General features: G+C 47.6%; 1 protein-coding gene across 37 annotated transcripts in view; it reads left to right on the plus strand.

Moving 5' to 3' along the window:
- Positions 1-22,093, plus strand: part of TNS3 (tensin 3) — a 308,803-nt gene that overhangs the window by 136,366 nt on the left and 150,344 nt on the right. For 29 of the 37 annotated variants that reach the window (XM_015133583.3, XM_077996802.1, XM_077996781.1 and 26 more), the window contains 4 exons: positions 9,555-9,607; positions 11,993-12,164; positions 14,284-14,334; positions 16,185-16,307. In XM_015133583.3, coding sequence (XP_014989069.2) covers positions 9,555-9,607; positions 11,993-12,164; positions 14,284-14,334; positions 16,185-16,307 — 399 coding nt within the window. Of the gene's footprint in view, positions 1-4,940; positions 5,171-9,554; positions 9,608-11,992; positions 12,165-14,283; positions 14,335-16,184; positions 16,308-22,093 lie in introns of those variants that run through there. The other 8 variants (XM_077996797.1, XM_077996801.1, XM_077996798.1 and 5 more) reach the window with 2 other exon arrangements.

A 22,093-nucleotide genomic window follows, 5' to 3' on the forward strand; every position in this document is an offset into this window, starting at 1 on the left:
CCCGAGTAGCTGGGACTACAGGCGCCCGCCACCGCGCCCGGCTAATTTTTTGTATTTTTTTGGTAGAGACGGGGTTTCACCATGTTAGCCAGGATGGTCTCGATCTCCTGACCTCGTGATCTGCCCGTCTCGGCCTCCCAAAGTGCTGGGATTACAGGCTTGAGCCACCGCGCCTGGCCGACACCCGGCTAATTTTTGTATTTTTGGTAGAGACGGGGTTTCACCGTGTTGGCCAGGCTCGTCTTGAACTCCTGACCTCGTGATCCCTTGCCTTGGCCTCCCAAAGTGCTGAGATTACAGGTGTGAGCAACCATGCCCTGCAAAGGGCTTCTTTTCTTTCCTGTTCACCAAAAGCCAGTGAGGACAAGGAGAGGCAGGGAGCGGGGTGCCATGTTTAATCTACCCTGGCTCAAGGATCCTGGCACTGCCCTGCACCCATATTGGCCCCTGGTTGAGCATGAGCAAAGGTCAGTGCTAGTCACTGCTTCTTTGGCCAGCCCGGACTGTAGCTAGAGGCCTGGCAGAGAGTGGAGACCTGCTTTCTGCCAGTGGTCAGAGCCTCCCTGGGAAGAAGGATGGTCACCTCTGCTCCAGGGTCTTGGTCTTAGGGAGGCAGAGATGCTAAGGGGACGGCTTCTTAAAGGGTAGTCTTGGGGAATTACATGCGAAACCACTTAAAGAATGTGTATTACCATTTTCAGTACTTGAGTAGGCACAGGATACTGAGTTCAGCTCAGTGGGTGAGAAAAATCCGTAGTTTATAGACATGTGTATCCTAGCCACACTGTTAGCCTTTACCAAGCTCTCAAGCTGGTACTTGACCACTTTGCTATTCTGTGGGCACTGCCTTCCTAAACAGGCCCCATTTATTCCATGTTATAGCCTTGGGAAGGAGCAGATGTCACTGCTTTTCATCCTACTCTTCTTTTAGATAAGCCTGTTAAAGTCGATGGGTACATTTATTTTTGTTAATCCAAAACTAAAGCTAACTAGCTGTCTGTTACTAAACTCTAACAACAGCATCCTCATGCCTCTTCAGATGGCCGGATGAGTCCGTAGCCACTTTGGGGTTAGTGGTTCATTTCTTCCTTTCTTCATTCTGCAGACTGCTGTGCTGGGCGGCTGCTGTGTGCAGGGTGCGGCCCGAGAGCCTAGACATAGCTCTGGGAGCTGGACTGCCAGAGTCTCTGCTGGATCCACATGGGAGGGGGCTGTAGAGCTCAGACGAGAATTCACAGTTACTTGTTTTTTTGCAGCTGTGGTCAGCACAGTAAAGTAGACCAGGGCTGGGCGTGGTGGCTCACACCTGTAATCCCAACACTTTGGGAGGCCGAGGCGGGCGGATCACCTGAGGTCAGGAGTTCAAGACCAGCCTGGCCAACATGGTGAAATCCTGTCTCTACTAAAAATAGCTGGGTGTGGTGGCGCGTGCCTGTAATCCCAGCTACTAGAGGCTGAGGCAGGAGAATCACTTGAACCCGGGAGGTGGAGGTTGCAGTGAGCCAAGATCACCCCACTGCACTCTAGCCTGGGCAACAGAGTGAGACCCCGTCTCAAAATTAAAAAAAAAAAAGGAGACCAAAGTGGAAAGGAACATATTAATGGCATCCCGACTCAGGTCGGGTAGGGAGATCAAATTCTGCTTTGCTGGGAAGTTGCCATCTGAGCCAAGTGCTTGAGAAATCACAGGAGTTAACCAGGTAAAAACTGGGATACATGAATGAGGAGCATTCTAATCTGTCTGTGGTATGTGCAAAGACCCTGGGGCAAGAGGAAGCAGAGTGGGTAAGGTAGGGACAGGAAGTGAGGGAGGCACATGAGGAGGCAGGGACTGGCTCACCCAGGGCTCTGAGGAGCAGGCTGAGCATCTATCTGCCTTTCACCCCATGGCAATGGGACATCAGTGAAGGATGCTCCATTTGAAATGCCACACTGGCATTAATTGCACGATATAGTCTTGGTTTGCTGCAGCTGAGCTCTGCTCTTCAGACTGCCTTCCACCTGCAGGATACGCACTTATGCCAGGCACACAGTATTGAATGTTGAGCAGTGACTTCCCTGGGCAATGGAGATTCTGTACAGTTTAACTGGACGCATTGGCAACATACAGTGCAAGGCTCAGGGACAATCTGCAGTGAGCAAGGCTGGCTTGTTAGTCTCAGGCAGGCATTGGACAGTTTTGTCTTTATTCTATGAACAGCCTCACAAGGGAGACAGCATTGTCCCGTTCCACAGATGGGCCCCCTGAGGCTCATGAGTGCCCTGGCCCAAGATTCTGAAGCTGGCAGGTGGTGGGACTCGCACCCAGGTCTACCTGATGCCAGATTTCATTACTATACTGTGAGGTTTTGGAATCTTTTTTTTTTTTTTTGAGACGGAGTCTCGCTCTGTTGCCCAAGCTGGAGTGCAGTGGTGTGATCTCAGCTCACTGCAAGCTCCGCCTGCCGGGTTCACACCATTCTCCTGCCTCAGCCTCCCGAGTAGCTGGGACTACAAGCGACTGCCACCACACCAGGCTAACTTTTTTGTGTTTTTAGTAGAGACGGGGTTTCACTGTGATACCGATCTCCTGACCTCTTGATCCACCCACCTCGGCCTCCCAAAGTGCTGGGATTACAGGCGTGAGCCACCGCGCCCGACCCAGGTTTTGGAAACTTTTGATTTGTTCAAATAAGCAGTCAAAGGACATAGGTTAAAAAAAGAACCAAATTCTGGCTGGGCACGGTGGTTCACGCCTGTGATCCCAGCATTGGATGCCGAGGTGGGCGGATCCCCTGGGGTCAGGAGTTCAAGAGTAGCCTGGCCAACATGGTGAAATCCTGTCTCTACTAAAAATACAAAAATTAGCCAGGTGTGATGGTGGGCACTTATAATCCTAGCTACTCGGGAGGCTGAAGCAGGAGAATCGCTTGAACCCAGGAGACGGAGGTTGCAGTGAGCTGAAATCGTGCCACTCCACTCCAGCCTGGGTGGCAGAGTGAGACTCTGTTTCAAAAAAAAAAAAAAAAAAAAAAAGAGAATCAAATTCCCACCAGAGTTGGGCTCTTGTCTAGAAGATTACAAGCTTGTCTAGAAATTAACCGGCCTGTCAGATGGGGGGTCCCAGATCCTCACCTGTGGAGAAGAACATCAAACCAGCTGGGATCCCACCCCACCTAAGGAGGATCCCATGTCTCCCTGGGACGTCATGGACTTCCAGGAAGTTTTGTTGCAGAGGGAATGGGGCCTGTGTCCTTCACTCTTCCCTTTTCGCTGTGCTTATCCTCTGCATGCCCCACATGGGTGAGTGCAGAGAAGGCTGCTGGCTGTTCTGGTGGATGTGCTTACTCCTGCCCAGGTGGTGGCTGTAGTGTTGATGTGGCAGCCAATGGAGCGGCTGCAGGGATGGCTGGAAATGTGCTTTGGCATTGACCTTGGGGAATCTCCAGTGGCCCTTTCAGTCCCAGCGGTCCATGGCCTCCCCTCCTTCTGCCAGGGCCCCGGCCTCCTGCTGTCCTCTCTGCCTTCGTTAGATGGATGTGCTTGGCTTTTCCTTGGGTCTTCTCCCAGATGTGCAGAAAGACTCTTTGAAGCTCAGGTCTTCCTTCTGATCAGGCCTGCCCTCCTGAGCAAGAAGCCGCAGGTCATAGTGGAAAGCATGGTTCTCATAGAGGTACTAGAGCGAGCATCACCACGTGTTCTAAAGCTGTCTGCTGGTCTTGGCAAATGGCACGTGGCAGGGTGCGGCGCTGTGGAATGGGATGAGGCTTTAGGGGTCTTTAGGGTGAAGCCTAGGGTGTGCTAGGATAACGCACTGCAGGATGGAGCCCTGCAGGAGGGCACAGAGGGACTGAGAGCTGTAGGGTCACTGTGGGACCGTGTGCCACAGGGCCACTGTGAAAAGCAGGTTTGCCCTAGTGTGCCATGTGTGGATTGCTAACTCTAAGGTGAGGTCAGGACATGAGCGCACAGTCCTGGAAAGAGGAGGAAGATGAGGCCAAGGCGAGTGGAGGACCTTTCCCAAGGCTGCAGGTGCCAAACTGTGGACCCTGAATTTGGACCCAGAGTGCCTGATGTGGAGCCTACGTGCTTTGCTATAAGGCTAAGCTACTTTCTCCCAAAAGAGGTGTTTTTGCCTTCCTTCCGCTTAGTCTGCTGTCACCCACTGCATGTGACACACTAGGAAGTGCTCTGTCGTGGGCAACAGAGCAAGACTCCATCTCCAAACAAACAAACAAACATATGTGGTACCAGAGTGACCCTCCAGGCAGTGCATCCAACTCTTTATCTGAGGAATGCCTCGCCTCACTTTTCACTCACTGACTCAGGGAGTCCAGGGCTGGGATGGTCTCCAAGTGTTTGATCCACAGCTGTCATTTTACCAGAAGAGAAAGGGAGGTTCGTGACCTCATTGAGCCCATGGGGCCAGTTTGTCACGTGGCCAGGATGAGCTCCAGGACCTGTAGAAGGCAACGGCTTCTATAGAGCTGTCTGGCCAGGCACAGAAGCACACGCCAGTGATCCCAGCACTCTGGGAGACCGAGGCCAGTGGATTGCTTGAGCGTCAGACCAGCCTGGACAACATGGCGAGACCCCCATCTCTACAAAAATAAAAATAAAAATTAGCCGTATTTGGTGGCACATGCATGTAGTCCCAGCTACTTGGGAGGATGAGGTGGGAGGATCATCTGAGCCTGAGAGGTCACTGAGAGGCTGCAGTCATCCGTGATCACGCCACTGCACTCCAGCCTGGGCGACAGTGAGAGCTTGACTCAAAAAAAAAAAAAAAAAAACTGTGATCACGCCACTGCACTCCAGCCTGGGCAACAGTGAGAGCTTGACTCAAAAAAAAAAAAAAGCAGCCTGGAATAGGGCAGTCTTTGCAGGCTTACCTTTTGTAGGTTTAACCTTAACCACAGATTCTACCTGGGCCTCCCTTTTCCCTTTCTCTTATTTGGGTGTTGAAGGCTGTGATAAGTGCATGCCAACAGGGGCACAGGTGAGGGAGGCATGGGCTGGGCAGAGGCTGGGTGGGAGGCTTTGCTGCCTGGATTTTTTCACCCTGGAAAACAAGAGAACAAAAGAAGCAACTTGTGTTTCTATCTCGTGGGAACTCTAATCACGAAGGGCTTGGATTTGATCGCCATCGGCGATGGGACCACAAGGAAAGCACCGGAAGGCTTCTGAGGACGTGAGTGGGCAGTTCTCTTTTCAAAACACCTAGAGAGAGTGAGTTTGCCACACAGATTGGCAGGACTGGTGCCTACAAGTAGAGTTTTCTAAACCTCGTATGAGGTTAGGATTTCTGGTTTCTCAAGAGCCAGGTTTAATAAACCTGTAGCAAGTTAGCTTCTCAGTCATCCTTCAGTCATGAAATGCATTATGGTGCACACAGAGGGTTTAGATGTGTGCAACCCAAGTGTAGGTATATTCTTTACTTTCAGATAAAGACTCATAGGGACATCGTATCCCTGAGTCTCCTGTTGACAAGCACAATATTTCAGAATATCTTAGCAGCAGTTCCAGTTCAGTATGGGGCTTGGTTCTCCTTTTAGTCTAAGCCAAGGCAGCTGAGGGGGTTCTAGCCCAGTGTGTCAGGGGGACCTGTCATAGGCATGTCCTCTGCTTGGTTCCAGATTTAACCCCTGCATGATTCAGGGGGATTTTAGTGCACATCAGATCTCAGACGCTGACTTGGAAGTGATGGAAGGGCCATAGCTTCTCACTCCTTTTTGGCACAGGGCTAGAAAAGCTGCCCCAAGCAAGTCTTTTATCCTCACTGACGTTCGTGTGATTCAGGGGGCAGTCTGTGCAGGAGAGGGCATGGACCACCTGAAAGCCAGGAGATGGAAGAAGTGCACACTTTTGGCGTCAGAAAGTGCTACTGCAGCTTAACTGTGGGATTCCAACACATCTGCCCACAAATCCTCGTTTCCTCATCACCATCCCTATGTCACCAACCTGTAACATTTAACATGGAGATGGTGATACCTGCTTACTGGGGTTTCTGCTGGGCTCCATGCAGTGCTTTTCAGGGTTGTGGTATGGAAGCTGCTGAGCACCACATGCCTTGGAGGTGGCCAGGCCTGGCTTTGCACGTCTGGACTGGAGGCATGAGGTGGACAGATGCAGGTCTGGGGCTGGGGATGTGAGTGGGTGTTGAGCTCTCTATGTTCTTGGAGGGTGGCCCTGAGATATGCTGGGTCTCTCCTTGATCTTAAGTGGATGTAGACTTACATAGCAAATTGGGTATGTTGGGGGCGGGCTGAGTTCCTCCTTCCTGCCCCTCTTCCCAATGCAGAGGTTAAGGAAGGAGTGTCTCTGGGCGATGCTGGGGCACTTTACAGGAACCCTGTGTTTCCGAACACTTGATGTAAGCAACTTTGTGCAATTCAACACTCTTTCTGACTTTTCACCAGCTCAGGTGCTGGGGCCTCCCTGTGGTGACAGCACAGATTACAGTTTCCTCCATTGGCCTTGACCTTAGAAATTATGTAACTATTGATTTAAGGCCGGGCGCGGTGGCTCAAGCCTGTAATCCCAGCACTTTGGGAGGCCGAGACGGGCGGATCACGAGTTCAGGAGATCGAGACCATCCTGGCTAACACGGTGAAACCCCGTCTCTACTAAAATACAAAAAAAAAATTAGCCGGGCGAGGTGGCGGGCGCCTGTAGTCCCAGCTACTCGGGAGGCTGAGGCAGGAGAATGGCGTGAACCCGGGAGGCGGGGCTTGCAGTGAGCTGAGATCCAGCCATTGCACTCCAGCCTGGGCAACAGAGCCAGACTCGGTCTCAAAAAAAAAAAAAAAAAAAAAAAAAAAGAAATTATGTAACTATTGATTTAAAAGAGTTTCTTTTGGTTTGTTTTTTTGGCAGTGGTTGCAATTTGTATGGTTTCCGGGTTTGAACACTTAATGCTGAATTGGATTCAGAGATCATTGGATTGAGAAGATCCCGTGGCTCTGTCTGACCTGCCCCTTCTCACTCTGCAGCTGAGGAATAAATGGGCCCTGGGTTCTGTTAGGGACAGCAGAGTCCTCATGCCTTCCGGGACCCCTGTCTCCTTCCCTCCTGCTGTCAGGGCCCCGCCTGAGGGACGGTGACGCTCCTACCCCATCACGTTGGTGCCAGCAGTGAGCAGTTATGTATTTGTGTGGTTGTCATCTTGGAATGATGTGCAATATGAGAGTTAAATAGTTTTGCCAATGAGTTATCATAATGCTGTTTATATGTTAAGTTGCATGCTAGTCTTTTATGGTAAAATGAGTGACATAGGGTCTGAAGTGGCAGCCCACTTGTAGGAACTGGGCCAGTGTACTCCAGCATGGCATTGCGATGGGAGTCACTGTATTTTGGATGTGTCGTCTGGTCAAGATATGGGACACATATAGTCAGATCCTGGTGGGTTCATGTAAGACCCAGGACCATGGTCGGTCAAACTCCTTACTGTTCTCCCCTGAGATGTTGGCTTATTGAATACTTTTTTGAAGTAGATGGGACCCTGGTTAAGCTGAGTTTCCCCATGATGGGATTGGTTCTATTAGGAGTGCATCTGTGCTGCTTGAATTTGAGTCTTACATGTATAGATTGTATGAATTAACCTAAACGGGTTTTTGATGTATCATTTCCTTACCTTTTCGGAGACTTCATTTTAGTGCATTCGGTTTGCCTCTGGGATTGTATTCTATATACTTTTTTTTGGTTTTGTTTATTTGTTTGGGACAGGGTCTTGCTCTGTTGCCCAGGCTGGAGTGCGGTGGCGCAATCTTGGCTCCCTGCAACTCCACCTCCCGGGTTCAAGTGACTCTTGTGCCTCAGGCTCCCGAGTAGCTAGGATTACAGATGCGTGCCACCACGTCGGCTAATTTTTATATTTTTAGTAGAGATGTGGTTTCATGATGTTGGCCAGGTGGTCTTGAACTCCTGGCCTCAAGTGATCCACCCGCCATGGCCTCCCAAAGTGCTGGGATTACAGGTGTAAGCCACTGTGCCCGGCCTTATTCTAAATACTCTTTATACACACTGATAAGTTGTCCTCTGAAATCTTGCATCCATTTATATTTCACCAAAACTTTAAAAAATGTTTTCAAAATTTTTATTTTTGCTGCTCTGCTAGGCAAAAGAATGGTCTCCGGTTTTGTAGCTGTCTAGTCTGAGCTATGAAAGGCTTTAGGTTAGGGTTTTGAGAAGATCATAGGAACATGTTTGGAGGCATGTAGGCACAGGAGATGAGCAGGCGGTGCAGCTCAGAAGTCAGGGGTGGGTGGAGTCTGGAGACCACGGGACTTCACTTGACCAGGTCTGTCCAGCATGGGCAGTGGTCATCTGGTGCCCGGCTGGGTTTCAAGCCATTGACAGAATTCCCTCAGTGAATCCCTGGACAGCTCTGTGAGAGTGGCCCTGTCTGTTACTATTCTCACTTCAAAAGGCAGGAGACAAATAAGTGGAGTGGCCAAGGGGCTTGCCCAGGAAAAACAAAGAGGAGGTGGACCCAGGGCAGAGCTCGCTGGCACCTTGGTGTAGAACTGAAGAGCACACCCCTAGATCCTGCCCCTGTTTTGGGAGGCCGAGATGATGATCTCTGCGGTTTTGGGATTGGCGCTAGGCTTTGCACTGGTGTGATTTCAGGAAAACATCTGTATTGTTGGTCTCCGAAATATCCATAGAATTTGTTTTCTGTTCATTTCTTGCCAAAGGAGTCCAGGTGAGCTGCACCTGCCTGAGTGGGATCCCAGGTGTAATTGGGGGTGTTGATGCCTCTGATGGTGGTGTCTGTGGGCCTGCGTTGATCGGGGAGCAGGAGGAGTGCCGGAGGCTCTGTGTCCCCCCAACTCGGGGGTCTCTGGGCTCCTGTGTGCCGCATTACCTGGCTTGGGGCAGAAAGAACCTTCGAGGGAGCCCTGTGGGGGGTGTCTTGGTTTCCCCACCCACCTCTGCCATCTGACGAGATCGCTTCCCTCTTTAAGCCCCAATTTCCTCACTTCTGAAATATTGGAGAGCCTTCTTACTCATACAGTTGCTGGGCATTTTTCCTGAAATCGTAAATCTCTGTCACCGTAGTATATAACAACCCTTACACGCAAGGAAGGGTTATATAACTGTAAAGTAATTATAACTCGAGTCTTTTATCCCTGTTGAATAGGCTCTTTAAAAAAGAGTAGGTATGACTGAGAATTCCTGAAAGTCACTCATTAATTGGTTCTTTCAAGTAAATAATAGCAGCCATGGTAGTCACGGCGCTGGTGTCCTCGGGCACCTCCCGTATTGGAGGGCAGGGCACTGTTTGCAGGCTGAGAGATGCCTACCTTGCCCTGAGTGGAGGGTGGCCTCGCTGGCTCCTGTGGAAGCCCATCCTGATGCTGGTTAGTGGCACTGCGTCTACACCATGTTGTGTGCTGCAGCTCACCATGGTGTAGACCCTTCCGAGGTGATAAGGTGGGCCAGTAGTTATGATTGACTTGCTGTTGATGATTAAACTGTGGGACAGCTGTCGTTGTTCCCTCTCAGTGGTGTCTGTGCCATGTAAACTGGCAAGAAAGGAAACTTCAAAATGATCCTTGTTTTGTTATTTGCAGGCTCCAGGGAGTTCCACGCTGTCCAGTTCTCTGTGCCGTGATAAACCTCTGGGGTGAGTGTCTGTGTGGGTCATGCATTCCTGTGTCTCTGGCCATAGGTCAGCTCTCCACAGAGGAAGCTTGGGCATGGCATCATTTTGTTCTGTAGAAATCATAATTTCTGTTTTGGTTGTAAGCATTGCCAATCAAAGGTGATAACAGGCCAGGTTTTCTATCCGTTTTCTAAATGCTGTGTCAGGGTCAGAAGCCCAGCTGGTAGAAACACCTGTGATTGTCTTTGAATAAATAATTGCACTGCTGAGGCCTGATTGTGGAAGTGTCACTTTTGGGGGAGATTCCAGGGTGTGCTGGCAAGAGCCTCTTTAGAGCAGATGATGGGGGCCCTGAGCCAGCATCTTCTGGAGAGGCCCTCACTGTGGATCCTCGTGACCGCAGGAGGCGCTTTATTTCTGTTCTAACAGTGTTCAAAACATTTGAATTGGAATTAAATCCATGTCTGATAAATAAGGTAGAGAAAACAAAATCCTTGGGAATTGTTTGGATGCTGGTTTGAACAAATCAACCTTAAAAAATAAATGTACGGGCCGGGGTGGGGGTCGGGGGGTGGCTCACGCTTGTAATCCCGGCACTTTGGGAGGCTGAGGCGGGCAGACCACAAGATCCGGAGATCGAGACCATCCTGGCCAACATAGTGAAACCCCGTCTGCTGAAAATACAAAAATTAGTTTGGTGTGGTGGTGTGCGCCTGTAATCCCAGCTACTCGGGAGGCTGAGGCAAGAGAATTGCTTTAACCCAAGAGGCAGAGATTGCAGTAAGCCGAGATTGTGCCACTGCACTCCAGCCTGGCGACAGAGCGAGACTCTGTCTCGAAAAAAATAAAAATAAATGTATGGTATTGGGTGTTTGATGTTATTATTTCTTTTGGAGGTGTGATAATGGCATTGTAGACATTTTAATCAAAAAGTGTCCTTATCTGTTAGAAATCAATACTGTGAGGTTTATAAATGAAATTACATAATATCTGGGATTGCTTTAAAGCCATCAAAGTGGTGGAGGAGATTGCTGGGGGTATTGATGGACAAAGGTTAGCTGTGTGTTGGTGATTTTGAAGTTAGGTGATGGGTACATGGAGGTTTGCAAAACCATCTTATATGGTTTTGAATTTTTCCAAAATTTTAAAAAAGAGAGAAACACATAGGAGTAGTAAAAATGAAAACCCCAGAGCTGGTGGCAGCGCTTTGGAGGGACTCAAGCAAACGTCCTGTGCGCCCGTGCCTCTGGCTTCACCTCATGTGGGCACTGATTGGGTTTAACCCCATCCCCTCTCCCTGGATCCTTTTCCACCTCCTCCTGGATACCACCCTCAGCCCTAATGTTAGGAGCCCTCCTGGGGAGGGGCTCAGGTCTCCCTGGGGCCCACAGGGCTGGTGGAGAAGCTCTGGTCTGTGGGAGGCCCTTGTCTCCAGTCACATTGGGTGCCTGGCTCCCATAATGCCAGTCCTGCCCAAGTCCTCAGCCTGCTGGCCATGACATGGCCATTTCTGCCCTTTTCCCTCTTCCCTCTTCCCTCCTCCACAGTCTTCATCTCACACTTGGGGGTCTGCCCTGGCCACCTGGGCGCCTGCCCTGGCCACCTGGGCACCTGGTTGGGTTGGCCAGCCCCACATTCTACTCTGCATCCACCTGGTCTATGGTTAGCTGGGTGGGGTCCCAGCGGGGCTGCATGGAGCTCTTAGCTGTCTGATAGGAGTCTGCTGAGCTTCTGCTCAGTAGATGAAAGGCCGCTTTGATTACGCAGCTGCTGAATTCCTCCCCAGCTCGTCCCCTCTCCACATGAGGTCTTGCCTCCTTCTTGGGCCTGCAGGGTCCCCCATGACCATAGCTGGCCACCTCACCAGCCTCATCCTTGGCCGCACCTGCCCCAGGATGCTGCATACAGACACAAGGAGCTGCTTGCTGATATTTGGCTTCTGCTCGCACCATCCCTGCTTCCTCCCGGCCCCCTCCCGGTGCTCCCTCGTGCTGACCTTGACACCTTGGAGTGGGGTTGAGTCTCCCTCTCCAGGAGTCTCGCCTGGGACTCTGTTCTTGCTCTCAGTGAAACCACAAAAAGTCCTTCCCGCCTTCGTGCTTTTGCATCTGAGCCCATGTGTCACTGCTCTGAGTTGCTTTCTCTCTGTGCATTCCCCGACTGCAGCTTGCAATACCCAGTCATGCCCTGCTAGGAAAATTCGATCTTGTGCCCCTCCCCACACCGCCCACCGTTATGGGAACACAGCGCAGAGGCTGTGCACACTGTAAATTCCCGTAGCCGGCCGCCCAGGTGCTGGTGTGAACACCCGGGGGATGAGCGTCCGTCGTCCTCACCTTTTTCCTGGAGGATGAATGTCTGTCGCCTCCTTACTCTGTTTCTGACCTGCCCACTGCTCTCTCACAGGCCTGTCATCCTGAGCCCCATCATGGAGGGGGGCCACGGGCTGGACCTCACCTACATCACGGAGCGCATCATCGCCGTGTCCTTCCCTGCTGGCTGCTCCGAGGAGTCCTACCTGCACAACCTTCAGGAGGTCACACGCATGCTCAAGTCCAAGCATGGGGACAACTACCTGGTGAGTGGTGGGCGGCTCCGGGAGCCTTTGGGCAGGCTCTGCAGCAGGCACTGTGTGGGGACAGGCACCCACAGAACACTGGTTTACACATGAGGGAGAAGCTTAAGGGCCTGGGCTCACACGGCAGTTCATGGCGCCCTCGTCCTCTGTCTCTCTGCTGCCACGCCTGGGGAGGAGCCTTATGTGTCTCTGTAGGTAGCTTTCAGGGACACACGACTGCTGAACACCGGGATGGCTGTTGCCTTGTCCCGCACTCATCAGTGAGGCTGGCTCCCCCAGTGCCTTGGGACACTTCCCTGGCCAGCCACCCCTGCTCTCCCATGCTGCATCCCTGGTATCAAAAGACAAACTTGTGACTCTCCTCCTGAGCCAGAAATTAGGAAGACAGATTAGGTGGGCGCCCAAGAAACCAGGGGCTGCCCTGGAGACAAGGAGACAGCTTGATTTTCAAAACACACGTGTCGAGTTGATGGTGGAGCCCACATCTGAGGAATAATGCGGAACAGTCTCTCACCATCTCTCACCCTCCGATTGGCCCCTTGTTTTCTGTTCCCATGGTTGCTAACCCAAGTGGAGGCTGACTTCCTTCTGCTGTCAATGGTCACTAATGGGATTGAATGACAGCTCTCTGGAGCCCTTTCTCTACTTGCCTTCTTATCTCTAGTAAGGAGGCCTCCTTATCTGTGGTAAAGCTAATCTGCCCGGCAAGCCTACAGGACGGTCATTTTCTCCCTCGTAGTTCTGCTCCAATGACTAGGGCACCAGTGGCTAGGAGAGGTGGACCCAAGTGGCAGAGTAGGATGTGGCCTCCGTCTGATGCCAAAGCAGCCCTGGCCCAGGTGCTTCCTGTGTCCTGACCCCTCCCCGATCCTTGATTCACTCAGTCTCCTGCCTCTTTCTCCCCTTGAATCCCATCTTGTCTGTGACCTGGCGGTGGGTAGGAAGGGGTGGCCAAGCCCTGTCGGATGGTGGTACCTCTCACCAGGGGCCCTCTCCGCCCCAGGCAGGACCACGGCTCCTTCCTTTGCAAGCCACTCCCAGGCTGGTCAGTGCATCCCGAGTCCCCTCTCTGGCCATCCTTCCCCTTTTCCCCAGTCCACCTTCCCCAAAGAGATCATGCAGAGCGCCTGGAGTCCTGGCCAGCACCTGTCTGTGGGGCTTTATCAGGGCTAGAGCTCCCTGTGCAAAATGGCTATGGCGGGGATCCCTTTCTTGTGCAGGGTTAGAAATGAACTGTGGGTCTCAAAGCAGCGCCCCACCTTGTCATAAACAGGGCTTGCTGGGTGACCTGAACAAGCCCCCACCCTCCACTTTCCTCACATCTCTGACTCTGAAGTGAGAGGAACGTTTAGTTAATTTTTAAGGCTCCTTGCTGCTGGAACATTATTATTAATATTATTTTTCATTTTGTTCTACTTGAGTATTTAGCAAGGTTCCACAAATGGCTGTGATTTTTCAGTGAACTTAGGCCGTGGCTCTTGGCTGGGCATGAACTCGGCCCTTTCCAGGCCTGGGGCCACCAGGCCATAGAGGAGGGACGGCCTTCCCCACCATGTGCTACCCCTCTATTGGGTCAGTTTGTGTTGCCAGGAGCAAGACCATGGAAGTTATTTTATATATATATGTGTATATATATTTTATAGTATATATTTTATACATATGTGTGTGTGTGCGTATATATATATATATCCTGTATGTTGGGATATTTTGTAGCCATGAGAATAAAAAACAATAGTGACACGGTAGATTGCCTGGTTTAATACTAGTTAATGAAGTAGAATATAGACTTTATGTGTAAGGTTCTGTATGCCATCCTTATCTTATTTATTTTATTTGTTTTTTATTCTGTGATCACACACATCTATACTTTTCAATCTTTTCTGATCCTCGGTACCTGGAAGGGAAACATCATGTAAAAATGCAGTATGTTTTCTCCTTAAGTCTCTGACATCAAGGATTTGTCTAAAACCTTTTTTTCCCTCTGATTCTTGAGTGTGAAGATTTTAGGTATTTTTTAAAAAATTGAAGTATTAATTAAAATTAAATAAAAATTAAAGTATTAAATTTTTAAAATATTAAAATCTATTTTATACAAGGCATTTTTTCCTCTCCTTTATAGGTATTAAACCTTTCAGAAAAGAGATATGACCTTACGAAGCTTAACCCAAAGGTATGGAGTTCATCCCTTTATATTCTGCATTTTGTAAAATGTAAACAATGCTTATTTTGTGCAAAAATGATTTGCTACTAGTCTTTATGGAATGTGACTTGATAAGGAGTATTAGGAATTGTTCATAATCAATTTTTTTAATTATTACTTTTTTTTTTTTAGTTTGAAATAGAGATTCATAAGAAGTTGTGAAATAATACAGAGATCTCCTGTACTCCTCACCCAGTCTTTCCAGTGGGAGAATCTTACAACACTAATAGTAAAATATCTAGGTCAGGAAGTTGGTATTGGTATAGTCCATGGACCTCACTCGCATATCCTCGGTTTTGCATACATGCGTGTTTCTCAGCATCATGTGTATAGATGATAAATACTACATATATATGTATAGAACAAATCTGTACACATGATGCTTCCTCCTCCCACCTCCTGGGATCTTTCATATATACTGCATATATATATGCATGGAACAAATCTATAACAAAGATATGTATAGAAAAAATAAAAACTGCATCATATGTATAGATTTGTTCAGCCACCACAAACAAGAGACAAAACATTTCCATCAGCATGGGGATCTCTTCTCCTAGTATCTCTTTACGGTCCTAGTACTCCTTTCATGATAATTTTCATTTTTTTTTTTTAATTCTTCTTTTTTTAATTTTACTTTAAGTTCTGGGATACATGTGCAGAACGTGCAGGTTTGTTACACAGATACACATGTGCCATGGTGGTTTGCTGCACCTATCAACCTGTCATCTAGGTTTTAAGCCCCTCATGCTTTAAGTATTTGTCCTAATGCTCTCCTTCCCCTTGCCCATCACCCTCCATGATCATTTTCAATAGCAACATTTGGGAGAATTTTAAGACTGAGTCAACATAAGTTATGGTACATATGGCTGTGTATATTCTATATGTTGAAATATTTTGCAGCCATTAGAGTAACAAAGCAGAAACATGATAAGTTGCTTATTTTAATACTAGTTAATAATAGTATAGAATTTATTTATAATAGTATCTCAATTATGCTAAATGTACATAGAAAAGAGACTAAGGGATTCATGAAAACGTTGTAGTGGTTATCTTTGAGTGGTGGCAGGGATAGTGACTTTTCCTACTTCCTGGCAGTTTTCTGAAATTTCCGACAATTTTACACTATTTCCACGACTTTCATCATAAGATAGAGCTCCTTGTCCTCGCCCACTGACAAAAGGAAATCAAAGGAAAAACAACTCCCCCGTGTGGCCACTGTGGGCCACTGTGGACTTGTGTGAGCCTCGGGAGGCTCAGAGCTGCAGTTCTGCACAGAGTCTCTGTGTCCTTAGCATGGTGGTGATTTTCTTTGTCCAAGCACCAAACTTAATCAGGGTTTTGAAGGTGCTTCCTTCTCAAGTCCTGCCTTTCCAGGAGATTGTCTCTGACGTGTTGTCTGCACAGTGTGTAGGCGATGGCTGGCTGCCGTCTCCAAACTGGGATTTTAACCCCAGTGGGGAGATTTTGGCAGCAGCTTGGGCCTCGGACTCCTGTTTGAGACATCCCTGGACTGCGGCCCTCTTCACACAACCTGCACCATCAGCAACTCAAAGACCTTTCTAGAGTTGTCACCCCAGCTGCGGAAGAGCAGACGAGCCCCTGGAAGAAGCGGCATCACATGGGCAGTATAACGCTTTGTTTTTTCTTCCCAGTGAAGGAAGTGCGGGTCCTCATGCTCACTGAGTTTTAGAAAAGGGTCACCCAGCATGCTCTTTACTCCCAAATGAAATACATCGATGATGAAAGAAGTCATTGTGAGATGGCCTCAGAAGGTTTCAGGAAATGGAAACTGAGGAAGCTCCCCTCTCTTGTTGCAGATCATGGATGTGGGCTGGCCAGAACTCCACGCACCGCCCCTGGATAAGATGTGCACCATATGCAAGGCGCAGGAGTCTTGGCTGAACAGCGACCCCCAGCATGTGGTCGTCATTCACTGCAGGGTGAGCGCACCCACCTCTCACATTTGGGGGTCTGGCTGGGCTTCAGCCCTTGGAGTTGCGATGGAGAACAGTGCTGCATCGGAGCACATTTCCACTTTGAGCTGGTGTCATGTGCTCCTTATGGGTGTGTTTTTAGGTTTTTCTACTTGCTCTTAGAGAGTGAAACAGAGTTATCACACCTCCCCAAGTTCGGCTTTAGAATTTATAGGATTACGGTCCCTGAATGTGTAGCTGGACATTTGAAACTGTTGACCCCAAATTGACCACGGTTATGAGAGTAAATTGTTTCATTTTTGTTGAATTTTATTTTTCATGGAAAGCTCTCCTTTTTAAAAGAGCTATGCCCTTTTCAGATGGACTGTGTCAGACTTTTATGCCGTCTGAGTTACGGTAATCAGTTGATGATATGATGCCTTTGCAGTAAACATGTCAACCTTTCCAAGTGGAGCCATTGCAGTGCAGACATGGCCTGTGCATCTTCACAGAGTGGCCAGGACTGTCTGTGTGTCAGCCCCGGCAGGCTTGGTGGGTGCTGGCAGCCTGGGTGCATAACTGACGGGCACTCCTCCTCCTGGCTGCCTCAGGTTCCTTCCATGCTTCCTCCTCCCACCTTCTGGGATCTTTTGTCTTAATTCCCAGTTTTCTCAGCTGCTTTGTACTGCTCCTCAAATGTGATTGGTGTTGAAAGGGGTTGGACTGAAAGCAAACTTACTGAGGGGTAAGTGTGTGAAGCTTAACCCTCCTGCTGGAAACGTACTATTAGAGTAAAGTTCTTATCCCAGTCACACCTTGAGTCAGGGAGGAATTCTCTGGGAAAGGATGTAGCCAGTGGGCTGGGGTAACTGTTCGTTAATGGGCAGCTCCCTATTTTGTGTGTTTGACAAAGCATTCTTAGGACCATCAAAGTATCTAGGAAGGGCTGACGGTTCAAGACAGAAGTGTGTGTGTGTGTGTGTGTGTGTGATTTATTCTTCCAGACTCTTTCACACTAAAAAACTGCACAGAAATCCATTGTATTATGGAATTTAGTTTGAAAGAAGCTTCCCTTTGAGTTATATTAGACTCTCATTATATCTTTCCTGCAAAGTCACTAGGTAGGCCGGCTTGTGGGTGATGTTTACAGCTGTAAGGCATTTGATGACCACTCGATGTGCAGGAAACTTCCATCAGGGGAACACAGATGTTATTTGCGTCTCTCTGGTGTTGTCTCTTTCCTCACATCTACCTTGATCATATTTTCCCCCTAAATGGACAGGTACACACTTTAGGACCACCAAATTATCTATGATGACCTGATCTTTTCAAGTATTATGTTAAATTATGGATTCTCTGCCCAAATTGTGTTTTGGTGCAAACTAAGAGAGAGAAAGAGAGAGAGAGAGAGAGACAGACTTTTAAATAAATATAATTCTTGTTAATTAAAACAACCTATGCTTTTCAGGTTTGGTGTGGTGATTTTGACACAGTGAGCCTGATATTGATGGATCATCATTGTCTGGGATCACGTAGTAAGCTGTTCTGAGCAGCATTTCTGACTTACGAGCCTGGGCCCAGCAGCAGCACCTGTGGAAAGTGCAGGTTCTAGGGCGTACCCAGACCTGCTGCCAGCTGCATTGTCAGAAGACTCTTGGAGTTGCTGTACTTGAAAAGTGCCACCCTTGGCCATTTATTCCATTTTAATTGTTGTTCACTTCAATTTTTTAATGAAATTGAAAGAAATGATGAGATTATTTAAAACATATAGGTGTCAGTGAGGACCACCTAGAGCTTTCTAAAATGCATCCTTTCACTAAGCAACTTTGGGCTTTCTGGACAGCTCTTGTTAGTGGAATTCATGGGAACATGTTGAAACTTCTCAGAAGTGATTTGCTAATCGCTTGCCCTCTTCTGGTGCCATGTAAACCATTTTTGAAACGCTTAGAAATTGTGCCCTGAGAGATAAGCCCTCTTTTAATTTGAAATTGCTGATGTCGATGTTAACAGAAGTTCATCATCATCACTGCGGGGGTGAAATCGCTGACATGTGCCGAAATCCGCCTGCTTTGCAGAATGCGCGTTTCCTTCCACACATGCCAGGAATTTCTAGCATAGCTGGGCCTGTCTCAGCCTGGGTGGGAACAGAGTAAGGGTCGGTCCTGCTGTGCTTCCCGTTCTGCTGTGTGATGCAGAGGCTTGTGTTTGTGTGGGTGTGTGCAGTCTCCTCCTCACCCCTCCACACCCTGGTTATTGATTGACCAGAAATGGCCTGCAGTTCTTTTGGGAGATTTCATCCATGCCATACCTTTTGTTTCTCAGTCCATGGTGAAGAATACCCACAGAAAATTGTGCAATTAGTGATTCTATGATTTTTACTAAGAGTAGTTCCAAGTCCAAAAGAATGGTGCTTGTGCTAAAACATAACAGCCCATGAACCTATCATGCCCTTTTGTGTTTTCTACAACCTGTGAGCTAAGAGCTGTATTTACATGAACATTATATCAAGGACTTCAGTTCCATATGTAAAGTTTGAGTGGAACATGGCCACCTCTTATCTGTTCACGTACATCCATATCTGCTTCCGCCCACACTGCAGGAGTAGATTTCAATAGTGGAAACAAGACCTTGCAGCCTGCAAAGCCTTAAATACTTACTATTGCATTAAGAAAGACCTCATATCAGGGTACTGCTGGCCTTGTAAAATGAGTTTGAAAGTGTTTGCATTTCTTCAGCTTTCTGGCAGAGTTTGCATTAGTCTGTTTTCTGTTACTTATAACAGAATACGTGAAACTGGGTAATTTGTAAAGAAAAGGAATTTATTTCTTAATATTTATAGGGGCTGAGATGTCCGAGCTCAAGGGGTTGCATCTGGTGAGAGCCTTCTTGCTGTTGGGGACTCTGCAGAGTCCTGAGGCTGCATGGGGCATCACATGGCGAGGGCTCCTGTGATAACCCGTCAACCCATTAGTTAATTAATCCACAGCTGTATTAACCCATTCATGAAGGCAAGGTTCCTCATGACCCAGTCATCTCTTAAAGGCCTTACCACTCAATACTGCCGCATTGGAGATTAAATTTTAACATGAGTTTTGGAAGGGGCTGATATTTAAACCATAGCAAAGTTCTCTCTTTTTTTCAGTGATGGAATTCATCAGTTAAGTAACCAGGTCCTGGGCTTTTCTTTGATGGGAAAGTTTATATTACTGATTCAGTCTCCTTACTTGTTACTGTTTTGTTCAGATTTTCTGTTTCTTCATGATTCAGTCTTGGTAGGTTGTATGTGTCTAGGAATTTATGAGGTTATTACAGGTTATCCAATTTATTGCTGCGTAATTGTTCATAGTATTTTTGTGTTTCTTGGTGTCTTACATGACATCAGTTACGATGACTGCTCTTTCATTTCTGATTTTGAGTTTTCTCTTTTTATCTTAGTCTAGGTAAAGGTTTCTCAATTTTGTTAGTCTTCAGAAAACGCAACTGTTAGTTTTCTTGATCTTTACTATTGTTTTTCTAGTCTCTCCTTTATTTGTTTCTGCTCCGATCTTTGTTTTATCCTTCCTTTACTAATTTGGGGTTTAGTTTGTTCTTTGCTCCTTTAGGTGCAACATTAGGTTTTTTGTTTTGTTTTGTTTTTTGAGATGGAGTCTCGCTCTGTCACCATGCTGGAGTGCAGTAGTGCAGAGGTGTGATCTCGGCTCACTGCAACCTCTGATTCCCTGGTTCAAGCGATTCTCCTGCCTCAGCCTCCTGAGTAGCTGGTATTACAGGCACATGCCACCACACCCAGCTAATTTTTGTATTTTTAATAGAGACGGGGTTTCACCATGTTGGCCAGGATGGTCTTGATCTCCTGACCTCGTGATCCACCCACCCTGGCCTTCCAAAATGCTGGAATTACAGGTGTGAGCCACCACGCCCAGCCTAACATTAGGTTTTTTTATTTGAGAGTTTTTTTCCTCTTTTAACATAGGCATTTATTGCCATAAACTTTCCTCTTACAACTGCTTTTGCTGCACCCCATAAGTTTTCGTGTGTTATGTTTCAGTTTTTGTGTTTCTCAAAATATTTCTAAATCTCTCTTTTGATTTTTTTTCTTTAACCCAATAGTTATTTAGGAGTATGTTGTTTAATTTCCATAAACTTGTGAATTTTCCAAGATTCCTCCTGTTACTGATTTCTAGTTTCATGCCACTATGGTCAGAAATGATACTTGAGGCCAGGCGTGGTGGCTCATGCCTATAATCCCAGCACTTTGGGAGGCCAAGGCGGGCAGATCAGTTGAGATCAGGAGTTCGAGACCAGCCTGGCCAACATGACGAAACCCCATCTGTACTAAAAATACAAAAAAATTAGCTGGGTGTGGTGTCAGCACCTGTATTCCCTGCTACTCGGGAAGCTGAGGCACGAGAATCGCTTGAACCCAGGCAGTAGAGATTGCAGTGAGCTGAGATCATGCCACTGCACTCCTGCCTGGATGACAGAGTGAGACTCCATGCCCCCAAAAAATAACAATTAAAAAAAAAAAGATACTGGATAATTCTTAAATTAAGAATTCTTTTTAAATTCTTTAAGGTTTGTTCTGTGGCCTAATGTGCCATCTATCCTGGAGAACTTTCTGTGTGCACTTGAGAAGAATGGGCATTCTGATGTGATGTTCTGTATATGTCTGTAAGGTCTATTTGGTCTAAAGTGCAGGTTGAGTACCCTGTTTTCTTATTGGTTTTCTGTCTAGGTGATCTGTCCATTGTTGAAAATGGGGTACTAAAGTCCCCTATGGTTGTGGTATTTCTATCTGTCCCTTCAGATCTTTTAATATTTGCTCTATAGGCTGGGCGCGGTGGCTCATGCCTGTAATCCCAGCACTTTGGGAGGCTGAGGCGGGCGGATCACCTGATGTCGGGAGTTCGAGATCAGCCTAATCAACGTGGAGCCACCCCGTCTCTATTAAAAATACAAAAAATTAACTGGGCATGGTGATGCATGCCTGTAATTCCAGCTGCTCAGGTGGCTGAGGCAGGAGAATTGCTTGAACTCGGGAGGCGAAGGTTGCGGTGAGCCGAGATGGTGCCATTGCACTCCAGCCTGGGCAAGAAGAGTAAAACTCTGTCTCAAAAAAAAACAAAAAAAAAAAACAAAAAAACAAACAAAAAAACCCACTTGCTTTATATATCCATAAATAGTGCCACAAAAGCAATTGATAATGGGGTGAATGTCGCCACCATGTGTGCCTGTTTTGGCTGAGGTGCTGTTTCTTTGTAGGTGAATTGCTGTCAAATATAGTTTTATGCAAGAAGCATACTAGTAGCCATACCGTTAATAACTGCACGTGCCAGGATTCAGCTGCAAAGAGTGTGTCAAGTGCCTGCATTGAGTATCTATAAGGCATGCTCTTGACTTTCACTGACAGAGAGAAGGATGCTCCTGGGTGACATTCATGTATGACTGGGCTTATCAGAATTGTGACTTGAATTTGATCAGTAGTTTCTTCTCAAGAAGTTAGGGAGCTACATATTAGAGGCCCTGCCATTTTGGCTTTATGTGATTCCAGATCAGGGATTGGCAAATATTTTTAAAAAGAGCCAGATTGTATTTTACGCTTTGCAGGCCCCATGGTCTTGCTGCAAATACTCAAACCTACCCCTGCAGTGAGGGTGGAAGCAGCCCTGGATGTAGGTAAACAGATGGGAGTGGCCATGTTCTAGTCAGACTTTGTGTGTGGACACTGAAATCTGAACACATTTTCACATGGCATGGAATCTTATCTTTTCAAAATTTTTCCTCAATGGTTTGAAAATGTAAAAATGACTCAC

The sequence above is a fragment of the Macaca mulatta genome, chromosome 3 (assembly GCF_049350105.2).
Source record: "Macaca mulatta isolate MMU2019108-1 chromosome 3, T2T-MMU8v2.0, whole genome shotgun sequence".
NCBI classification, from domain to species: Eukaryota; Metazoa; Chordata; class Mammalia; order Primates; family Cercopithecidae; genus Macaca; species Macaca mulatta.